Source organism: Catharus ustulatus, chromosome 8 (genome assembly GCF_009819885.2).
Source record: "Catharus ustulatus isolate bCatUst1 chromosome 8, bCatUst1.pri.v2, whole genome shotgun sequence".
Lineage (NCBI taxonomy): Eukaryota > Metazoa > Chordata > Aves > Passeriformes > Turdidae > Catharus > Catharus ustulatus.
This window is the reverse complement of record NC_046228.1, coordinates 32,428,599-32,449,941: the sequence shown is the minus strand read 5'-3', so window position 1 is coordinate 32,449,941 and position 21,343 is coordinate 32,428,599. Positions and strand designations below refer to the sequence as shown.

The 21,343-nt window shown below is 44.6% G+C and overlaps 1 protein-coding gene across 10 annotated transcripts in view; it reads left to right on the top strand.

The window, feature by feature from the left end:
• The window catches only part of PCDH15 (protocadherin related 15), a 642,731-nt gene that overhangs the window by 534,506 nt on the left and 86,882 nt on the right, over positions 1–21,343 (top strand). For all 10 annotated transcript variants that reach the window (XR_004418559.1, XR_004418557.1, XR_004418555.2 and 7 more), the window contains 3 exons: positions 2,727–2,855; positions 15,395–15,700; positions 16,253–16,477. Coding sequence is in view for 3 of the 10 variants with exons in the window: in XM_033065836.2 (XP_032921727.1) it covers positions 2,727–2,855; positions 15,395–15,700; positions 16,253–16,477 (660 nt within the window). In the remaining 7 variants the exon portion in view is untranslated. The remainder of the gene's footprint in view (positions 1–2,726; positions 2,856–15,394; positions 15,701–16,252; positions 16,478–21,343) is intronic.

Below are 21,343 nucleotides of genomic sequence, written 5' to 3'. Positions count from 1 at the left end.
ATTTTCTAAACTGTGACTCATGTAAGAATAGGGATTTCTTGAAATGTTGGTTTTACAGGATCTTATTTTAATACTCTTGCAAGTTTAGGGTGAGGAGCATTTGATAAAATTTTCCAAACTAATTCTACTATTTGGCGTCTCCATAAGCTGGTTTTTTTGTGGGGTGTTTTTTTTTTTTTTTTTTTTTTTTTGCAAAATATTGTTTATTTGCAAATATCTTGCCTTTTAAATTCAGAAGTGAAAATTTAAATATGACAAGTGGAACACTGGCCTGGGTGTGTTGGCTGACAGGGAGGCTGCTTAAGATGAATAAAGAATGGCCAGGAATGTGAAAAATACTGAAAATCCTTAGGCAAGAGTTGGGAAAAAATTCCAAACACTCATTTTCCTTCCTCTCTGTCTTTCTCCTTATAAAATCCTCTCAAAGAGAAGAAACACTGCAGATTATCAACCACAGCCCATGAAAATTCTCTGGAATGAAAAGAAGTCTTTTCCAAATGGGAATTCCTGTGTTATGCCATTGTTATTAAACACCGTGCTGCCTCAGTTCATTTCCCTGAATTTCATGGAGCTGAGTTACCTCTGGAAAAGCTGATTTACAATCAGTGTGCATCACAGCAGAGCAAACATTTTGAAGTGGCTTTTGTGTGGACAAGAAGGCAGAAAGTGCATTTTCTTTTTAGAAGCAGAATGTGGGGATGGCAGTTTCAGGAGCAATCAGTAAATAACTGGGGCTCAGTAAACAGAAACTGCAAGCCTGGGAGTACCTTGTGCTGGCTTGGTTCAAAATCCTCTGGATTTTTGAATTTTTTACGTAGTAAGGAGTTCTCTTATGCAGATGTGGGGAACTCTTGGGACACTGAAACCACACCAGCTGGATCTGGAGCTGGGAAGAGCCTGATTCCAGCACCAATAGAACACCAGAAGATGCAGGTCTCCATTCAGACTTTTGCTTGGGGCTTTGTTTGGTTTGTCTTTTTCTTTGTTTCTTTATTTTGCTGTTTTGAGGTTTTTGTTAAGGAGGATGGTTGCAGGTTTCTCTATGAAGCCTGTGAGGTGCCACTTTCAAACACGTTTGTTCTTCCTAAAGCCAGGAATTCCTTCTGGGGTCACATCTCCATGGTGTAATTGCTGTGACTGTCTTATAATTAACATTTAGTGGAATCATGGAATTTTTATGGTTGGAAACAACCTCCAGGGTCATTGCCCTAGTTTGGAGGACAGGTGTCTGCTAAGAAAGGTGGGAGCTTCTCTTTGAAATGGAGAATGTAAACCCCCTCCCTCCAAATTATTAGAATTTTGAAATCAAGGGGCTCTCAGGCAAAGATATGGGAATTAGGAACAACAGTTCTTTACTAGCGAAATTAAAATAGAAATACAGTACTACAAAGAAACAAACCCCAAACCCTGACACAGAGTACAACCTGACACCCCGTCAGGCAGGGTGTTGGTAGCAGTCCCATTCCATGGTGGCTGCATCCTCCTGCAGTGACAGATGTGGCTCAGTTGGAGCAGTGCTCCTGTACAAGGTGCAGTTTCCCTCCGGAGGTCCAGTGGTGATGTGGAGAAATCCGGTTTTCCTCTGGAGTCCAGTGGAGAAAGGGGCTCCCTTAGTGTCCCAAACCTCTGTTTTTATCTTGGTAAGAAATGTTGGGCTCTTCCCCCTGGCTGGAGCAACTTCCAATGGGATGCAGTAATTTTATCAGTCCCACAGTGGGACTCAATGGCCATGAGCAGAAAATGACTGGCTGGAGGAAGGATGGGTTGTGAAAAGATAAAGAACAATGCCCTGCCTGGTTTCAATGGATGGCCCATTAGCAGAATATCTCCCATGGAGATAAGGATCACTGCCCCACCCTCAACAGTTGGTGATAGAATAGATACCTTTGATCACATCCTGTATTGTAACCCAAGACAGTCCTCAACTCCAGCCTGTGACTGGGCACCACTTTGTAAATAAACCACAACTGCAAAGTGCCAGAAGGTTTCCCCTGAGCCTCCTCTTCTCCAGGCTGAGCCCCTTTCCCAGCTCCCTCAGCCCCTGCTGGGGCTCCAGCCCCTTCCCCAGCTCCGTTCCCTTCCCTGGACACGCTCCAGCCCCTCCAGGGCTCTCTGGCCAGGAGGGCCTGAATTTCTCTCAGAGGAATTTGATGTAAAGTATCAGGAGGCACAAGAAAGATTTAAGACATTGAGTTGGCTGAAGTGATTTGAAATTCAATATATTGAACACAATAATTTTTATATTAAATTCAGTTAATTCTGCTATCCCACCCCCCCGGGATGTTAAAATTGGATTGCAAAATAGAACATAGGGGTGGGGTGGGGAAGGATGATGCAGGATGACTGTGCCACTTCATCAGCTTAGTTAATCATCACTGTGGCATATTTTGCTTGATAAATCACTAATTTCCTTTTCACATTCTGGCAAATTTTGATATTTCCAGATTTTTCCTTCCACTCAGAACAAAAACTCCTTAAATCCTAAAAATACTGTACAGAAAAGATATCTGATATTTATCATGCATCTCTAATATAGGAGTCAGTCTTGAGCTTGTCTTCTAAAAATTCAAAATAACCTCTTGAAATGCTTCCCTTTTCACAAAAAAATGTTTAAAAAGTTGATAATCTGCTTACCTGTGATGCTGTCTAATAAGTAACAGTAGGGTTGGCACCTGGCTAGCTGTAAAATAAAGAGAATTTCTTCAAAATGTTCTTTTTCTACCTAGACTTCAACTGCTACTGTCAATATAGTGGTGACAGATGTCAATGACAACGGACCAGTTTTTGACATGTTTCTCCCCAAAAACCTCTCTGTGCAGGAAGAGGAAGCCAATGCTTTTGTTGGTCAAGTAAGGGTAAGTCATTAAAATTGTTTATTTTATTACCCAGGCTGTCCAGACAATAAGGAAAGAGTACAAAATAATTAGACAAAAACTCATCCAGATATCTTCAGTTGAAATGCAAACTCTTCATTTGTGGCTACATTTTGAGGATTTTAAATATTGGAATTGTTTTCTTCTCTGTGCTAAATACTGAAAACATTTTGTCACTTAAAATTAGCACATTAAAAAGCTTATTTTTAAGAAATTCCACTGTAAAAAACTTGCTGATAACAGATTTGCAGGGTTAAAATAGTGTTGCCGCATTTTGAAATTATTTGTTTTGAGATAGAATTCAAACATGCTGAGCAAGTGACACCAGGGTGTAGGAAATTGTCACACCTAGAAATTTTAAGGCCATTAAGGGGAAATCAGTTAAACCCTCGAGTGAAATAATTGCTGACCTGGCATAAAAATAGGGGATAAAAACAATTTGAGAGTTTGGAGCTGTAAATTTTTTATGACACATGGGGGTCTTCTGGATGAGGATTCAGTCTCTTGAAGAAAACATCTTTTTTTTTTGCTAATGTTTGTTTTTCCTGACTCAAGGGGAAGAAGAAAATACTAATTGGAGGGTTTTTCAATCCAGAAGTTGAATATAATGTCTCATATCTGCTGCACTGAGGCTGGATCCAGCAGGAGCTGTGGGTAAAAGAGGAATTAGGAAGCACTTTTCAGGAACTTAGGTGTAAAATACACCTTTTATTTTTATTCCAGCAGCAACCACATCAAGAGAAAATGGGAGCTCCTTAAGTAGAAGCTTCAGAAAAACAGGACATTTGGGTACCATGGGAACCCAAACACGCATAATAATCATGTTCCTTCCCATCCTTATATTATTTAGTAAGAAATCAGAGCTGGTCTTGGACAAAGTTAAGATCCCTCAGTGCAATTAAGTCAGTTTTGATAAATCATTAAATTACTGTTCTGCTTTTTATCATTATCTTCCTGTGTGGTTGTTTTTCATTTTGCATCCTAAAAGGCACAGGTGGAACATTTTCAATCAGTCCCAAATATCCTTCAAATCCATTTTGTGCTTTGCTGGGGACCCTCAAGGCTCAATCATCTTCTCAAACACGAGCTTGCCTCTATTTTTAGCTGTGACAGAATTGTAAAATACAGCAAGTTATTGCCACAAGAAGCTCTCTGGCTTCTAAATTAGTGCAATTTCTAAGCTGTGTGGAAATGAAAATATTTATTGAAGCCTTGGGATAGTTTATTCCTACTTGGAGTGACAGAAACTGCTTCTGCCATTTCCTGTCCTGTTTATCCCTGGATGGAGAAAGCTTTTTCTTTTATTGCCCAAATGCTGGGTGTATTTCTCCTGTCTCATGTTCACAACTGCAAATTGATATAGGACTATCCATTGGAAATGCCATTTCATGGTACAGAAAAGAGAAATTGGGGCACTTGGAAATTTTTTCTGGCTCCAGTGAGGTTACTGAAATAATGGTGATGAGAGTTTGGGTGTAGTTGTGTTGTGTGAGGATATTCCTTAAAAACTGAACTAGCTTTTGGTGTGTTGTGCTTCACTGTAGATAAAAACACAGGAGCTATGAGAGAGGTGTTAATGGGAATAATTTTTTATGGAAGCTTTAATATGGATAAAATGTACATAAAGGGCTATTTTAAGTGGGAATAGCCTGGTAAAAGAAGAAATCCTTATAGTGTCTTTTGTTTTCCCTACCAAGAACTAACCCACTGATTAACCAAGCTGTTTTTCAGAAAACTTTTCACTCATTTCAAACAGAAACCTGAAATCTGCCAGAGCAAGCAGTCATACAGGGGATTTTAAATAAAAAGACAGATTTTGTGGTGTACATTTCCCTTTTGAATGACACCTTCCCATTTCACCTGGGGAAAAATATAGCAAGAGATTTTTACCTTAAAACCCAAGATCTGACCCTGCTGCTCATGGGAGCAGAGAACCTGGTGAAGAAGGACATGGGAAAGGTGCTCAACCACTTTGGTCTCTCGGGATTTTTGACTCAGGAGGTTTGGTCTCAGGATTGGGTGCCTGGGCTCACTGTCAGAATTCCAGAGTGCTTTAGGTTGGGAGGGATCTTTAATCTCATCCCATTCCAGCCCTGCCATGGGCAGGGATGCCTCCCACCATCTCAGCTTGCTCCAAGCCCTGTCCAGGCTGGCCCTGGACACTTCTAGGGATGGGCATTCTGAACAATTTGGGGTATAAATCAGTCTGAACACTCAGGAATAACTCCTGCCAGAAAGAAGAGATTTCCATGCTCTGCTTTGTTTTCAGTGGGAAAGCTGGACTTTCAGATGGGTTCCCATAAGGACTTTGATAATATTTGGGGGGTGATTTCCCAAGGAGGTGTAGCAGGAAGGCAGTGAGAGGTTTCCTGTGGGAGAGGGAGGGTTTGGAGCATTTTTTCCATACAGGCAGGCAATATCCACACTTGGAAGCGCTCTCCCTTTCTGGCAGCTCTGCTGCCAGCTGGAGCTGCTGGAGGCACTGGCATGGGAGTGCTGCCTGTGGGCATTCCAGGAGCCTCCTGAAGATTAAAAGAACAAAAGCCAGACAGGATAATGCTGCCAGTGGAGCGAACGTGTTTCCAATCCTTTTATTTCACACTGTGTTCTCTAAATTGTGGCAGCCAGAGGTGTTCCTTCCCCTCTGATCCTGGGGATTCCCCAGCCAGGCAGGAGCACAACTGCTGCATGAAGTCTCCACAAAGGGCCCCCAGGAATCCAAAAACTCCAACTGGAAACTTGACAGTGAAATTCAGGCGCTTTCTTGCAGGCTAAACCAGCTGGAGATGGGGCATGGGGATGATCTGCATTGAACTCTGCACTGTAATCAATTGCAGGGGCATGGGAGGTAAAAAAGATGGAATGACACTTAGGAAAGAGATCAATATATTGATCTGCAGCCATGTTCACACCCTTGGGCAGGGGAAGACAGCTCCAGCAGTTTGTTGCAGACTCTAAAAAAGCAGCCTGGGGTTAAATAAAAAGCTGATGGGGCCGTGGAGAGGAAAGGCATCCCTTGACTGAAGTTATTATTCATGTGGGGTTTTATTTATATCCAGATTCTTTCCCCCAGCCCCATAATTTATTTATTGTTGGGTATTTTGGTGTCATTGATCAGTACTGTTTGAAAACTCTATCATGAACGTTTTGCTATCAAGGAGAGATAGCAACAGGGAAGGAAATGAGATGGAAAATGGGGATAAAGAATTATGTGCTCAAGTACCACTGGCACTTGGATCTTCTCTAAATAAATTAAAGGATAAATTAATTCCATAATGAGAGCAGTTTTCAGGGTGTGTGATGCCTCTGTCACCTGCTTGGTTTTAAGTTACAAAATAAATGCTTTAAGAAAGTTGTTTTTTGGGACAGACCTATTCTTCCTACTGGAAAAGTTGGGAAAATTTGGAGGAATTTTTTTGGTTGTACTGTACTAGACCTCCTGAATGCTGATGAAATGTAATTATTTCCCAACAGAGCTTTCTGTTGGTGGTATCAATGAATTCTTACAGGCTCCTATTTTTATTTAATAAATTCATAAGCTGATAAACCCTGGATCTAAAGCCTGATTTAAATTTCACGGCTGTTGGGTAAAGCTTGTTGTGTCGGACTAAATGACCTCTGGAGATGTGTCAAGCAGCTCATCCTGTATTTCTACAAGCAGGAAAATTCTTTAAAATGCTGATGAAGAATTATTGCCCATGCACATGGAATGGTTGGGATGAGATGAGCTTTAAGGTCCTTTCCATCCCAAAGCATCTGTGATTCTATTATTTTATAACATTACAGTATCTTGTGGAAAAATCTGGAAAGGAATCTGATTTCCTAAATCCCCAATGCGTTGTTTTCAGTGTAAAGGGTGTGATTTCCCAAAACCTGCACTGCAGATTACAGCTTGTCTATGTTAAAAACACAGACTCCTGAAATTAAATTCCCAAATTTCCTGAACTTTAAGACAACTTGAAGGAAAATTAGGGGTGGAGGGAAAAGGAGAAGACCAGGAAAAAAAGGGGATTTAGTGGCAGAAGAGGACAATCCAGGAGGAAAAGGAATTAAAATTAGAGGTGGAGGAGATAGGACAAAGCCAGGAAAAAGGGGATTTAGTGGCAGGAGAGGACAATCCAGGGAGGAAAGGGACTTAAGCCTTTGTGGAAGAGTAAAATCACAGGTTCTGAAGTAAATCTCAAATACCTAGAATAAGTCCAGGTCTCCTGCTCACTGCATGACCCAGCGCCTAACAATGCAGTTTGAATTCATCTCATGGATGTAAAACCAACAGGAAAAGCTGGGATTTGAGAGTTGGGATCCATAGAATAGCTAATCAGACCCCAAAATCAGGGAATCAGAATGTGGCAGGTGAACTCCAACCGGAGAAAGTTCAGACTTCATTTTGTATAAGTGGTGGAAGATCACTGGGAGAGGACCTTGGCAGTATAATTTCCTTCAGTTTATGAAGGAATTTGTCCCCAGCAGGAATAGAAAGGACTTTAATATGATTTTCAGCTCTGTCTCTCTCAAGATCCTCATGGAGGTACTTGTCACAGAAAGAATTTCATGTGCTTCTAGTTGGATTTTCATGTTTGTTAACAGGCAAATTCCTCTTACAACAAGATTGATGTCTCAAGTCCAAAACTGTGGCATCAGGAGAAAGAGATGGGGTCACAGATTTGGGCTATTTATTTCCATTCCAGATGATCACTGTCAGAATTACCTCTTCCTCCTGGCACCAGGAATTCCTGGAGGATATTTGGCAGCAGTGGCTGCAGCCACAGTTCCTCATCCTTTTTCCACTGTTCCTTGTCAGCTTGGGCACAGATGGAAGAGGTTAAAAAAGCTCCTTGCCACCCATAACGGGGCCTCTCAAGTGAAAGGGGTTTCAAAAGCTGTGCCCTTGTCTTCCCTGTTCCCAATATTTATTATATTTGTGCATTCATTTGCACCTTTGCCCTCCAGATAATATTGGTGCTTTAATACAGTGGAAATATTGATATTTATAATCAGCTCATTCATGGCAGTTGACTGTTGAGAGTCCAAGGGTTTTCCAAGAAAGGAATTCTTGTTTTTGTCCACTGACACTTTATATTTTGGGATGCCTTTAAGCCCTGTTATTTCTTTCAACTTGATACCAAACTAAATCTTCTGAATCAGTGATTTCATATCTCTGATTCATGCCCTTTTAGGATTTTGATGCCTGATTTCCACCCCTAGAAGTGTCCCAGGCCAGGCTGGATGGGGCTTGGAGCACACTGGGATAGTGGAAGGTGTCCCTGCTCATGGCAGGGGGTGGCACTGGATGGGCTTTAAGGTCCCTTCCAACCCAGTCAAGAAAAATTCCAAAAATAACTTAAAACTGAATTGACATTAGAAAAATATTTGGAAGCCCAGCTACATGTGGAGATTTTAAACAGCATATTCCATCTGTGACTCAGAAAGTTTTTGTTTTGAGAGGGATTTTTGGTGTTTTAGTTTTTTTCTAGTGTGCAAATGCATTGGTTTACTCTCTTGATCATATCATTGCCAAAGAACACACTCATCAAAACCCCAGATTTTTAATCATCCTTCAAGGACAACCAAGTCTCCAAGGTTAGGGTTTTGCTGTGTGCCAGCCTAGAGAAGGCTGGGCTTGGTTGAAGCTATGAAGTGTTAAAATGTCATTAACTTATGTAGGAGGTTCACCAGCCCATCCAGTGATGGGTTTGCAGCCAGGAGCTTTATGGATTTTCATTGATTTTCATTTGTATTTGCTCTTAGAGTTTAACTGCTCTTAATGCACAGTTTTGTTTGGAATAACATTTAATTGGTTTTGAAATTAACCCTCCAGGTGCACTGGAATTAGCAGAGACCATGGAGGACATCCAGGGTTCTTCTGGCTTGTCTAATGCCTAAAAATATGGCAGTATTTGAAAATTTACAGGGTGTTTCCTTTATCCTACTCTGGGTGGAGTGAAAAATGAGCTGCCCTGACCTGGGGATTCAGTAGGATGCTGATGTTCCTGGAGAACATCCACAAAGCCTGCAGGATTTTTCCAAAGGATGTGCGTGCACTTCGATCTCAAAGTAGAATTTGCCTTGAAATTGCAAGACAGCCAAAATCCAAGAATCCTAAATGGGTTTGGGTAGGAAGGGACCTTAAAGCCCATCCAGGGCCACCCCATTCCATAGGCAGGGACACCTTTCACTATCCCAGGCTGCTCCAAGCCCCATCCAACCTGGCCTTGGACACTGCCAGGGATCCAGGGGCAGCCACAGCTGCTCTGGGCACCCTGTGCCAGGGCCTGTCCACCCTCCCAGGGAACAATTCCTTCCCAATATCCCATCCATCCCTGCCCTCTGGCAGTGGGAAGCCATTCCCTGTGTCCTGTCCCTCCATCCCTTGTAAAGAGTCTCTCTCCATCTCTTCTGTAGCTCCTTCAGGCACTGTAAGGTCAAAATTAGGTCACTCAAAACTTCTCTTCCCCAGGCTGAGCAATCCCAATTCTCCCAGCCTTTCCTCCCAGCCAAGCAGCTCCATCCCTCTCAGAAAATTTAAAAAGTGAAAGGCTATATAAAAGCAGCCAGGAAGCAACAAAAGAGAGGAAAATCCTTTCTGAACTTTAAGAAAGAAGGAAAGTCCAAATTTTTATGGATGACTGATGTTCCCCCCTTACAAATATTTGGTTTATGACCAAGAGGTCAGGCACATTTCAGATATTTGTGGCCTCTGACTGCATCTGGGAGATGTTAATTTTGTCCTGTGGGCACAAACTGTAATCTCCCTGCAAAACAAGTACAAAATCCAATCTAACACTCCCACCCACACTTGATTTGCTGTTTGTCACAAATGAGGGGCTTGGGAATACTTTCAGCCCAGAGTAATAAACCCATTAAACCTTCAATAATAAACCTATTAAACCCCTAGTAATAAAAAAATCATTTTATCTGCCATGAGCACAATAATTCTCACCAACAGCATCATTTGGATCCTCCAGCACAATTCCTACTTTGAGCTGTGGTGTTTGCTGGAATACTGGGAGAGTTGTCCAAAACGAGGAGTTTGGTTGTCTTGGGTAGGGAATCTGGGGAACTTTTGCTCCTGAAGAAGGGAAATTTAAACTGAGAGAAACTATTTTTTGTGGCCAAGTGGTCCCTAAGAAATATTTAAACCTGCAGGAAAGGGGGATACCCACTGTGCTGGTCTCTGATTTGGAGACAAGTAGGAATAACAACCTTGTTTGGCTGTTTTCCTGCTCCAGCATTCCAGGCACAAATCCTCAATTAACCTGCCTAAATCCTCTCACCATCATGAGCAAGAGTTGAGGATATACTAGGAGCTTTCTTTTGCAAAGGATGATAATGATATAACGAATACTGTTGACATTCAAGCCCTTGTCATTATACTTCAGAGTTAAGGATCCTTCAGAGGTGTCTTAGTCATTCCCATCTCCCAGGACTGTGTTTCCCAGTTGTTTGAGATGGAGGGAGATAATTTGTTACTCTGGAACACTGTTGGTTTGTATTTCTGAGGGTTTCCTGGTGATGTGGAAGCAGAGCTGGTAACACAAATGTGAATTTACCACATGAGGTAAAGGCTGTCGCCTTATAGGTGATGGCATCGCTAATAAATGTGGGATGTATTTTCTGGGAAATAAATGTCGTGAGTCATTTATATTCCCAGGTTTCCAGGTTTGTTTTATCATACAGCGCTTCATGAATTAGAGATGGAAATAAGAGTCATCCTGGAGATCTGAGGAGTCACCAGAATAACAGCAGTACTTGCTCTGTCTTTTTGGATAGACACATTGTTCCTGTTTCTGGCTAAACACCAGGATGTGTATCCTGGGCTCATCCTGCAGTGTGGAGGGAGGGGATGCTTCCCCTCTATTCTACTCAGGTGACACCCCACCTGGAATTCTGTGCACAGTTCTGGTGCCCCCAGCATAAGGAGGGCATGGAACTGTTGGAGCAGGTCAGAGCAGGCCATGGAGATGCTGAGGGGACTGGAGCACTTCCCTGTAGAGCCAGGCTGGGAGAGCTGGGGCTGCTCAGCCTGGAGAAGGGAAGGTTGTGTGGATGTCACAGCACAGCCAGTTTGTAGCCAGACAAATAATTTGGCCATAAATAAGAAACCCAGTTCGGCTAGCCTGGTTAGATAAACAGGTCCATGGGTGAGCAAGGAGAAGTTGGGTTCAAACCCACACAGGGACCTTCAGCCAATCTCATCCAGCCCCAAATGCAGATGCATCATTGGGAGCTGGGCAGTGTTAGTGCCTCACCCAAGCACAGGTGCAAGCCTGGGAAATTCAAACCCCCTATGAAAGGGGCGGCCATAACAAACTTAGAGCTGTTTGTTGGTGACCCTCGGTGCATTTGTGTCATCTCTGTCTCCAACCAGTGACTCCATCCTAATATGTGGAGACCTCACAGCTCTTTTCAGGGTCTGAAGGGGCTACAGGAGAGGGACCCCACATCAGGAACTGTAGTGCCCGAACACAGGGAATGGCTTCCCACTGCCAGAGGGCAGGGATGGATGGGATATTGGGAAGGAATTGTTCCCTGGCAGGGTGGGCAGGCCCTGGCACAGGATGCCCAGAGCAGCTGTGGCTGCTCCTGGATCCCTGGAAGTGTCCAAGGCCAGGTTGGATTTTGGGGCTTGGAGCACCTGGGATAGTGGAAGGTGTCCCTGCCCATGGCAGGGGTGGAACTGGATGGGCTTTAAGGTCCTTTCCAACCTAAACCACTCTGGGATTCTGTGAGATGGGAGAGGTAGAAATGGGCCAGCATTTGAGATGCAATCACACTATGGCCCTGTGGTGGAATCTCTTCTATATTTTTTTTAATTTACCTCTTTTTGTTAGTTCTCTCTTCTTGTTTGGGTTTTTTAAATTCTGGTTTGAGTTTTTTGGTCTCAGTTTCCATGGTGCCTGTGTCACCAGTGGCTTTTGAAGGCTGTGGTGCCTCCAGCAATCACAGCTGCTGTTTCTGCTGCCTTGTGTCAGGTAGGAGCAGCCTCTGCAAGGCTGTGAAGAGCCTTCTGCCTGTAAATACATCTTTAGCTCCTTTTGAGGTCTGCTGTCATCTGGTGGCTCTTTACCTACCAAAACTCCAGGACTCTTACCATATTTTTGTGTAAATCCCTGGGGATGAGTTGTGGTGGAAAACTTTGCATGGGCACAGGAATCTGCTCTCACCTCTTTTTAGTCCTGCCATTTTCTCCTTGGCTTTGAGACTTTCTTAAATATTCAGGTTACATGGGAATGAACTGTTTCTTTGCTTCTCTCCACCTCTGTACCTGTTCACTCAGGGAATTCAGCCCAGTGTTGGTGATGACCAAATGGGATAAAATTTTTTGGGATGTCACTGGTTCTTGTTGTCAGGGTCAGGATAAATTCAACCAGGGCTGTTTTTTGGAAGCAGAACTTTCTGAAAGTTCCCCATTTTCCACACCTCTTGTTCCCTCACTTCCTGGCAAATCTTGTACCTGTTGGTGACAGATGTGGGCGTGAAATTTGGGTTAAAGTTATCCATTTTGGTAAAAAGTGATGACTGCAAAGAGGGACAAAGAGTGTCCACACCAACAGCAAGTCCTTGTCCAAGGTGCTGCTTCCCACAGGCTCCAAGGAGCTCTGGGATATTATTTCCATCTGGGAACAGTTGTGCACCCTAGAGACAGGATTTTTTAGGAAACAAATTAAACTCTTTCTGGTCCATAAAGGGAATATTATCTCTTTTCAAGTTTAGAGTGATAAAAATGTTAATTCTTTACCAGTGTTATGGTGGTATAATTCCAATTAGATAATTAGATTGAATAATGATGCTTTGCTTGTTACTCTTTGTGGAAATATCTGTTTAATATCTTTGTCAACCATCTGGATGAGAGGATCAAGTGCATTGTCAAGTCAGTTTGTGAAGATCACCTTGCCAGGGAGTGTGGATGTGCTGGAGGGCAGGGATCAGGACAGGCTGGATCCATGGGCTGAGGTTCAGCAAGGCCAAGTGCTGGGTCCTGCCCTGGGCTCACCCCAAGCCCTGCAGCTCCAGGCTGGGACACAGGGGCTGGAAAGGGCCCCTTGGGAAAGGCCCTGGGGGTGCTGTGCCAGCAGCTGGACAGGAGCCCAGGGGTGCCAGAGGGGCACGAGGCCAATGGCCCTGGGCTGTGCCAGCCATGGTGTGGCCACAGAGCCAGGGCAGGGCTGTCCCCTGGGCTGGCCCTGCTGAGGGACCTCGAGGGCTGTGTCCAGTTCTGGGCCCTCCTGGCCAGAGACCCTGGAGGGGCTGGAGCGTGTCCAGGGAAGGGAACGGAGCTGGGGAAGGGGCTGGAGCCCCAGCAGGGGCTGAGGGAGCTGGGAAAGGGGCTCAACCTGGAGAAAAGGAGGCTCAGGGGGAACCTTCTGGCTCTGCACAACTCCCTGCCAGGAGGGGACAGCCAGGGGGGGTCGGGCTGTGCTGCCAGGGAACAGGGACAGGACAAGGGGAAACGGCCTCAAGCTGTGCCAGGGGAGGCTCAGCTTGGACAGCAGGAGGAATTTCTGCATGGAAAGGGTGCTCAGGCCTTGGCAGGGGCTGCCCAGGGAGGTTTGGAGTCCCCATCCCTGGAGGTGTCCAAGGAAGGGCTGGAGGTGGCACTCAGTGCTCTGGGCTGGGGACAAGGTGGGCACTGGGCACAGCCTGGGCTCCATGGGCTGGGAGGGCTTTTCCAGCCTCAGGGATCCTGGCATTCTGTGAATGAAATCAGTCCTGCAGAATGTGGCAAAGGTGTTTCTGCATAAGGATGTGCACAAATGAGTTCCCATCATTCATAGTCATGTTTTAGGAGCCCAGTTGCAAAGCATGCCATCCGTTTGAACAGAATTTTAATTTCCTTTCCTAAACAAGAAGTTTATCTATTCTAAAACATCCCTCCAAACTAACCTGATACAAAACTCTCATGTCTCATGAGAATTTTTTGTCATGCTTTCCAATTATAGGCGTATTTCAGATTACTTGTGGAGATTCCTCTGGGGCTTTTTGGTTTGTTTGGGGTTTTTTTTGTTGTTGTTGCTTAGATCTGTTATTTCTACAGAGGAAATTGAATTGCTTGAAAATTAAGCAAATCCTGCTGACAGATGTGGATTAGAAGGATGCTATATACCTGTGGACCAGTCAGAATGAAGTTGTAGGAAGCTCACCTAGCATATGGATATAATGCAGGGAAGAAACACAATGTTTTTTTCCTTAATAGCAATTTAAATTAACTTTTAATTGATTTCTAGCAGGATAAATAGTTTCATTACCAAACCTTACACTGAACACCATCACCAGAATTAAGCATTCCCAGAGACTGTTCTGAAAACAAAACATGCAAATCTCCTATGATCTTCAAAGATGTCATTCATAAAGGCAAATAAATGAGAATACCTTGCTCACAGAGTGCCCTTTGTTTAATTTGCTTAACAGTGTTCATCACGCCCTAATTTAATTAAGAGGAGGCAAAATAACATGTCAGCATTTCAACCTGAGAGCTCTATGAAAACCTATTAATTTTGTCCATCCCTTTAATTATGTGATAACAAGAATTACTTGTCTGACACTAAAATCTAAGGCTTGGTTCAGTATGTGACAACAAAGATCCCAACTAAAGAAATCAAGATGGTTTTCTGTGGCAATCATCAGCCTGTTCTGAGTACAGAAGAATGAGGATGAAATATGATAATGTTTGGGTTTGAAGAACAGGATGAACAAAAGAGAAATTTAAGTAGTTCTTCTGAGAGCAGCAATGAAAATATCACTGAGTGTGACAAATGTGTTAAGTAGAAAGAAACTTTCTAACTGATGTGTCCCTTCTGTCTGTCTCCATCCATCCTTCATCTAAATTCATATTCCATAAGGATCTGGGCAGCAATGAAACACTACATAGGTGTTAAATAAAAATTCCTCTCAGACACTATCCAATCCTTAAGATTCTTCAGCATTAGAATTGTCTGAAGGCTTGGCTTCACAAGCACTAAATTCATCTTCTGTTGAAATTCAGGGAATCATAGGGTAGAATCCCAGAATCATCTAGCTTGGAAAAGGTTTCAGGATTGAGTCCAGTCTTTGCCTGATCCCAGCCCAGAGCACTGTGAGTGCCACCTCCAGCCCTTCCTTGGACACCTCCAGGGATGGGGACTCCAAACCTCCCTGGGCAGCCCCTGCCAAGGCCTGGGCACCCTTTCCATGCAGAAATTCCTCCTGCTGTCCAAGCTGAGCACAACTTCAGGCTGTGTCCTCTTGTTCTGTCAAAAGTTTCCAAGGCTGTGCAGCTAACTGTGCCTTTTCTGCTGACGAAATCCAACTGGGATTCAGTTAGCCTGGCTTCTGTCACTGGGAACAGAGCCATTTATTTCTGTGGGATGTTTTATCCTCATTCAAAGCTCAGAGAGAGCTTTGGCTGCCCCAGACAAGCCCTCCTGGACACCACAGATTTGGCAGAATCCTTCCCTGCCTCACCAGGTTTCTCTCCTATAGGCATCTCCCTCAGAGGTTTGCAATTTGTGCATTAATCCATGGTTTTCCTGCTGTCTCTTCAGGCTACAGATGCAGATGCTGGGGTTAATGGGCAAGTCCATTACAGTCTGGCAAACTTCAAGAACCTTTTCCGGATCACGTCCAACGGCAGCATCTACACAGCAGTGAAGCTGAACAGGGAGGTGAGGGATCACTATGAGCTCATTGTGGAGGCGACAGACGGAGCCGCGGACCCCCGGCGCTCCACGCTCACCTTGGCCATCAAGGTGCTGGATATTGATGACAACAGCCCTGTGTTTACCAACGCCTCCTACACTGTCTGCGTGCCAGAAAATCTCCCACCAGGAACTGTCTTCCTGCAGCTGGAGGTAAGGAAGCATCAGTGAGTGAAGGTGGTGTGTGTTTGTTCTACAATATTCATCCTTATTTAACTTGGCAGTGAGACTGCAATAAAAGATTGTGAACTGGAGCATGGGGACAAGGTTTTTTCACCCAGAGAAGCTGTGGCTGCCCCTGGATCCCTGGCAGTGTCCAAGGCCAGGCTGAATGGGGCTTGGAGCAGCCTGGGATAGTGGAAGGTGTCCCTGCCCATGGCAAGGGTGGTACTGGATGGTTTTAAGGTCCCTTCTAACCCAAACATCCTGAGATCCTGTGATCTTGGCAGTGGCCAATAGCAGGTGGCAGGGAGGAGAGCTAAGATGAGATTCAGTTTTCACTGCCATTTGCCCAGAACACTGTGCTCATCTCACATGACTTGAACTTTCAGTGAATTTCATTCCTTATGTCTGTGGACATTGAATACAATTACAACAACACAACTAAACTCAGGATGTTTGCAACAGTTTGCCCTTTAAATCTCAGAGGGGTACTTTGTGAGAATGGATTTTATTTGATTATTTATTTCCCTCTGTTCCTTGCAGGCCAAAGACGTGGACCTGGGTGCTGATGTGAACTACCAGATCCGCACTGAGGAAGCCCGGCAGTATTTTTCCCTGAACAAGCACACAGGAGAGCTGTCACTCCGCAAATCCTTGGATTATGAATCCTTCTCTGACACAGAAGCAACCTTCACCTTCCTTGTGGAAGCCTTTGACAGCAAGGGTACAATGCCTCCTGGGCTGGCCACTGTCACCGTCAGAGTCAAGGTAAAGGGGTCACTCCTCAGCACAGCATCCTCTCCCAGTCATGCCAGAATATTCCATCACCATGCAGGTGTCCTTAGGAAACACCAGAACTCTCTGCTCTCCTGCATCTCACTTGTATGAGTCTTATTCTGCCAGCAGTTTGTTGAGTTAAACACACACTTTGTAACAGCTGTAATTATTTCCCCGTGTGCAATTATGTAGTTAAACCTGGATTTATGAAATCAATGAACACCTGACACAAATACAAACGTTTTGTCCTTTAGAATCCCTAAAAGACTCAAATAAACCCTTCATGGAATTGTTTGCAAAAGTGACACAATCACTTTTCAGCCCACAAATTGTAATTTTAAAACCCACTGGGGTGTATTGAGTGCTGATGTGGCACAGCACATCCTGGATTCCAGATTCTGCTGCTGGAAAATCCAGCTCTGCAAAGGAACAGCCTGATTTAGTGTCTTGCACCATGAACTGCAGTGAGCTACAGCCTCACCTCAGGGTTTCAGGGGCCTTCCCAGAAATAAAGGGATACTGGTGTGTGTTTGGGAATGATCCACAAATGAAGTGTTTGTGGCAGGGACAGCAGCACTTCCCCATCTTCATTTGCCTGTGTCCAAGAGGAGAGCTCAGATGCCTTAATCCTACTGCTGGCATTCCCAAAGGTGCAGCTCTGTCAGTCTTTCAGTCCTTTTGAGCAGTTGCTTGAGTTTTGTGAACTGTGGAAGAGAAGAGACTTTAACTGCTCAGATTTTAGTAAAGGAGCAAAAATTGTAGCAGGACCAAAAGCACAGCTCACAAATGTTCAGTTTAAATGTGTCTGTGAAAAACATTTGGCAGTCTGGAGTTCAGCCTGTTCTGGAGCTGCAGGTGCTTGAATTGCCACATGGTTTTAAGTAATTCTGTTTGTCACTCTCTGCTGAGCTCACAATTCTTTTAGGACAGTAAATGCCTCCCATTATTAGCTCTTTTGACAATGCCAGAAGGCTTCTATGATGTCTCTCTGTCTGCAAAATGTCTCCATGTGAAGTGCAGGTCACCTGTTCCCAACTAATCTGTGCTTTTCCCCAGCACATTCCACATCATTCACAGGAAGTAGCTTTTCCATCATTCCCTGAGCTTCTTCTGTTGGACTTTTACAGAGCAAGGTGCTCAAACCTCAGTTTTTTTCCCAAAAGAAACCTTTTCCCAGCACACTGAATTTTTGAAAGAGTAGTTTGGGTGGGGTTTTTGGGGTTTTTTAAAGGTTTTCAGTAGGATTATGTTCAGAGAAAAGCTGTTGTCTGTGTGGTTGATTGTATTAATTAATGTCAGGGAAAATTACAGTTCAGCTCAGTGGCATCACTGTACCAGCAGCTTGTGCACTCTCAAAGAAATAGGAAATTTAAGGTGGGGATTATAAGACTCAAAAAAATCAGTTCTTGCTCCCCTGGAACCTCTTCCCACACCTGAGCAACAAAATGGGAGCATGATGATGCTTTGGAGAGGCTGGAATACCAGGCTGGAGCCAGAAGTAACAATTTTGGAGTAAAAGGTGTTTGGCTGGGGGCAGAACAGGGCCTGGGAGGGAGGACAAGCAGGGAATACTCTAAGTGAGAAAGAAAACAAATCCAATTAAAGGTGAGTGTTTTCATACTCAGTAACTGGCTGAGTTTTGCAGCAGATCAGGGGACATAATCAAATATTACTATAGTGCTAGGGTGAAGATGGTGCTTAGGTTCCAGCCAGGAGTGAGAGCCAGGACAGGGGAATTTTGAGTGGCACTTGAGAGAACGGAGGAGGATTCATGGAAAAACCAGATTTAGTATCTCAGTGTGTTGGGCAGCTGTCATTAGTGGGTTTTATGTCAGGTGGCAGATATTTTGAACATTGATTACAAGAGGTGTCTGGATGGTTTAATTTGAGCTTAAAGATGCACTTCCCAGATATAAAATTCACGGGGATGGGGGAGAGGGTAGAGGGTGAAGGCAGAACCCTCAAGACACCTCTTAAGGCTGATCCAAGTCAGAGCAGCTGGTGCAGGGTGCAGAGTCTTGAAACCAAGTGAGAACAAGAACAGGCCACCCTTTCCCTCCCACTCAGCATCCTCTGCTCCTCTGCAGGAGCTGGATGTGCTTCCTCTGTGTAGTTCCTGAGCTTCATGTATTTAGAGGCTGGCCTTTGAGTAATTACTTTAATACAGGGTTGGAGAGCCCAAATAGGAACTCAAACAAGTGTGGATGCCCCACAGTCCCCAACATAAGAACACAAAATTGAGCTAGAGGGAAGCAGAGGCAGTGCTGGGACCAAGCTCATGTCACCATCACAGATCCAGCCCCTCCAACCCTCAAAACTTTATTTGTGTTATTACTGAGGTCTCCAGCCCTCTGGGGCTCCCTCTGCTCTGCTCACATTTGTCATTTCTCCCAGCCCAGCTCTTCACTGCAAGCACTGTAATTTTTCCTGGGTAATGGAATTCTGTTAAGCAGCTATGGGTGCCTGATGGTGTCGTCCATCATTTGTGTGATATCCAGCAGAAAGAGCACACCCAGAGCCCCCTGCTCCCTGTGGCTGCAGGAGGGGGATGCACACTGGGCTGCTCTTTGGACTCTGAGCCCTTGGCATGACAAGTTACAAATAGTTTGTATTAACCTGCCCTGAACTAGGTCGAGGCACAGATTGCCGAGCTGAGCTTTCACTGCAGGAGGAACCACTTAATCTGTACCCTCATGTCTGGATGAAACAAGTTACTGGCCTCTGCTGCAGCCAAAAGGCTCCTTGCATTGTAAGGGTGTCCTAGGACTCCTTTGGCACAGAAAGCCAAAGGTAAATCAATGAATTCATAGATTCATTTAGTTGGAAATTACCTCTGAGATGACTGAGTGAAACCATTAACCCTGCACCACTAAAGTGTGTCCCCAGGTGCCACATCCACGCATCTTCTGAGCACTTCCAGGAACTGTAACTCCACCTCTGCCCTGGGCAGCCCCTTCCAATGTCTGGCCACCCTTTGGGTGAAGAAATCTCTCCTAATATCCAACTGCTTTAAGTTGTTTCCTTCTGTTCTGTTGTTGTTCCCTGGGAGAAGAACCCGATCCCTGCCTGACTCCAGCCCCTCTCAGGGAGTCAAAGAATGATAATTGCTGCATCCATTCAAGTATTTCCAAGGAAGAACAATCTAAGTGGCACTGATTTCTTCCCACCACCTCAAACAGACCAAGATTTTTCTCTTTTCCCTGTTCTCAGATTCCTTGGGCTGCTTTCTTAACTTTTCCTCTGAAGCCGCAAGAAGTCACAGTGTGTCTGGGAGGGCTGAGTTTATTTTGCTTCTTCTTGTACTCACACACATCCCCTCACAATCCAGATGATTCCCAGTAGGGGAAAAAGCAAAATCCTTGCAGTTCATATTATTAGGATGTAGCATTTGGAAGCAACTGCTGTGGTAACAGCATTTGTTAACAGAAACAGTTGCTCTTGAGTAATGTGTTCCAAAACACAAATAATGAGAATTTCTGTATCATGGGGCCTGTAAGGTCTCTGCATGCTTTATGCTGTGTCCTCCTCTTCTTATTACCAGCATTATTTTTGTATTATTTTGCCTCTTTCATGTTTGTAGAAGTGCTTTTCTCCTCTTTCTGGGTTGGAGATTGTTTTGCTTTGGAGTTTTTCAAGGACATTGTGTAGTGGAATGAAGCCATTGTCTTAGATGAAGTATTCAAAGTGAGAGAGCAACAAGAATAACTAAAAACAGAGAGTTACAGTTCTAACAATGCCAAAAAAATGAGGATGAGGGGGCAATGAGGTGATTGAGAACTGGCTGATCACAGGGGTTGTGGTCAGTGGCACAGGGTGTGGTTGGTGTTTGTCACTGGGGGTGTCCCCAGGGCTCAGTACTGGGCTCAGGATTGTCTAAATTCATCAGTGACTGGGGAAGAACCCCAGGCACCAGCACAGGCTGGGGGTCTGTGCTTGAGGGGAAGGAGCTGGGGGACACCGAGCTGTCCCTGAGGCAGCAGAGTGTCCTGGGAGTGCTGGGGGACACCGAGCTGTCCCTGAGGCAGCAGAGTGTCCTGGGGGTGCTGGGGGACACCGAGCTGTCCCTGAGGCAGCAGAGTGTCCTGGGGGTGCTGGGGGACACCGAGCTGTCCCTGAGGCAGCAGAGTGTCCTGGGGGTGCTGGGGGACACCGAGCTGTCCCTGAGGCAGCAGAGTGTCCTGGGGGCCAGGAGGCCAATGGGATCCTGGGGGCAACAAGAAAAGCCACACAATGAACATATTTTCCCATTTAAAGAACAGAGCAGCATCAAAGCTTACAGGAAGGCTGAAAAATCAGCTGGATTGCCTCCAAAACATTTCTCATTTCTAGTGACGCTAATGGAATAACAGGCCTGGGGTTGGGCTACAGTGCTGGTAAATAGAATTATTTCTTTCCTTCCATCTCAACTGATCAGCTCAATCATCAGCCAGTCATTTATTGCCTCATGTATTCCACCATGATTATTATACCTTAATTTATAGGATGAGCTTCTTTAGGGCTTTCTGGGCACTGAATGGGAAAGAGATCTAGTTGTGCTATGTGAGCAAGGCCCTTGTTCTGTGCAGCTTCAGTCAAAGCCCTATGTAAAGCAACTCTGCACGCACTCACAGACAAAATTCAAGGGGCTGCTTATCAACTTATCAGCACCATCACAAGGGTTTGAACTTGGTGTTATTAAGGTCTGTTCATTATGAGAGGCCAAGAGAACACATAAGGAAGGGAAGGGGCTTTGAAGTTCTTGACACTCTAGTATCTGGTGAAATCAGGTATTTAATGAATTCCCAGACTGGTTTGGGTTGGAAAGGACCTTAAAACTCATCTAGTTCCACCCCCTGCCATGGGCAGGGACACCTTCCA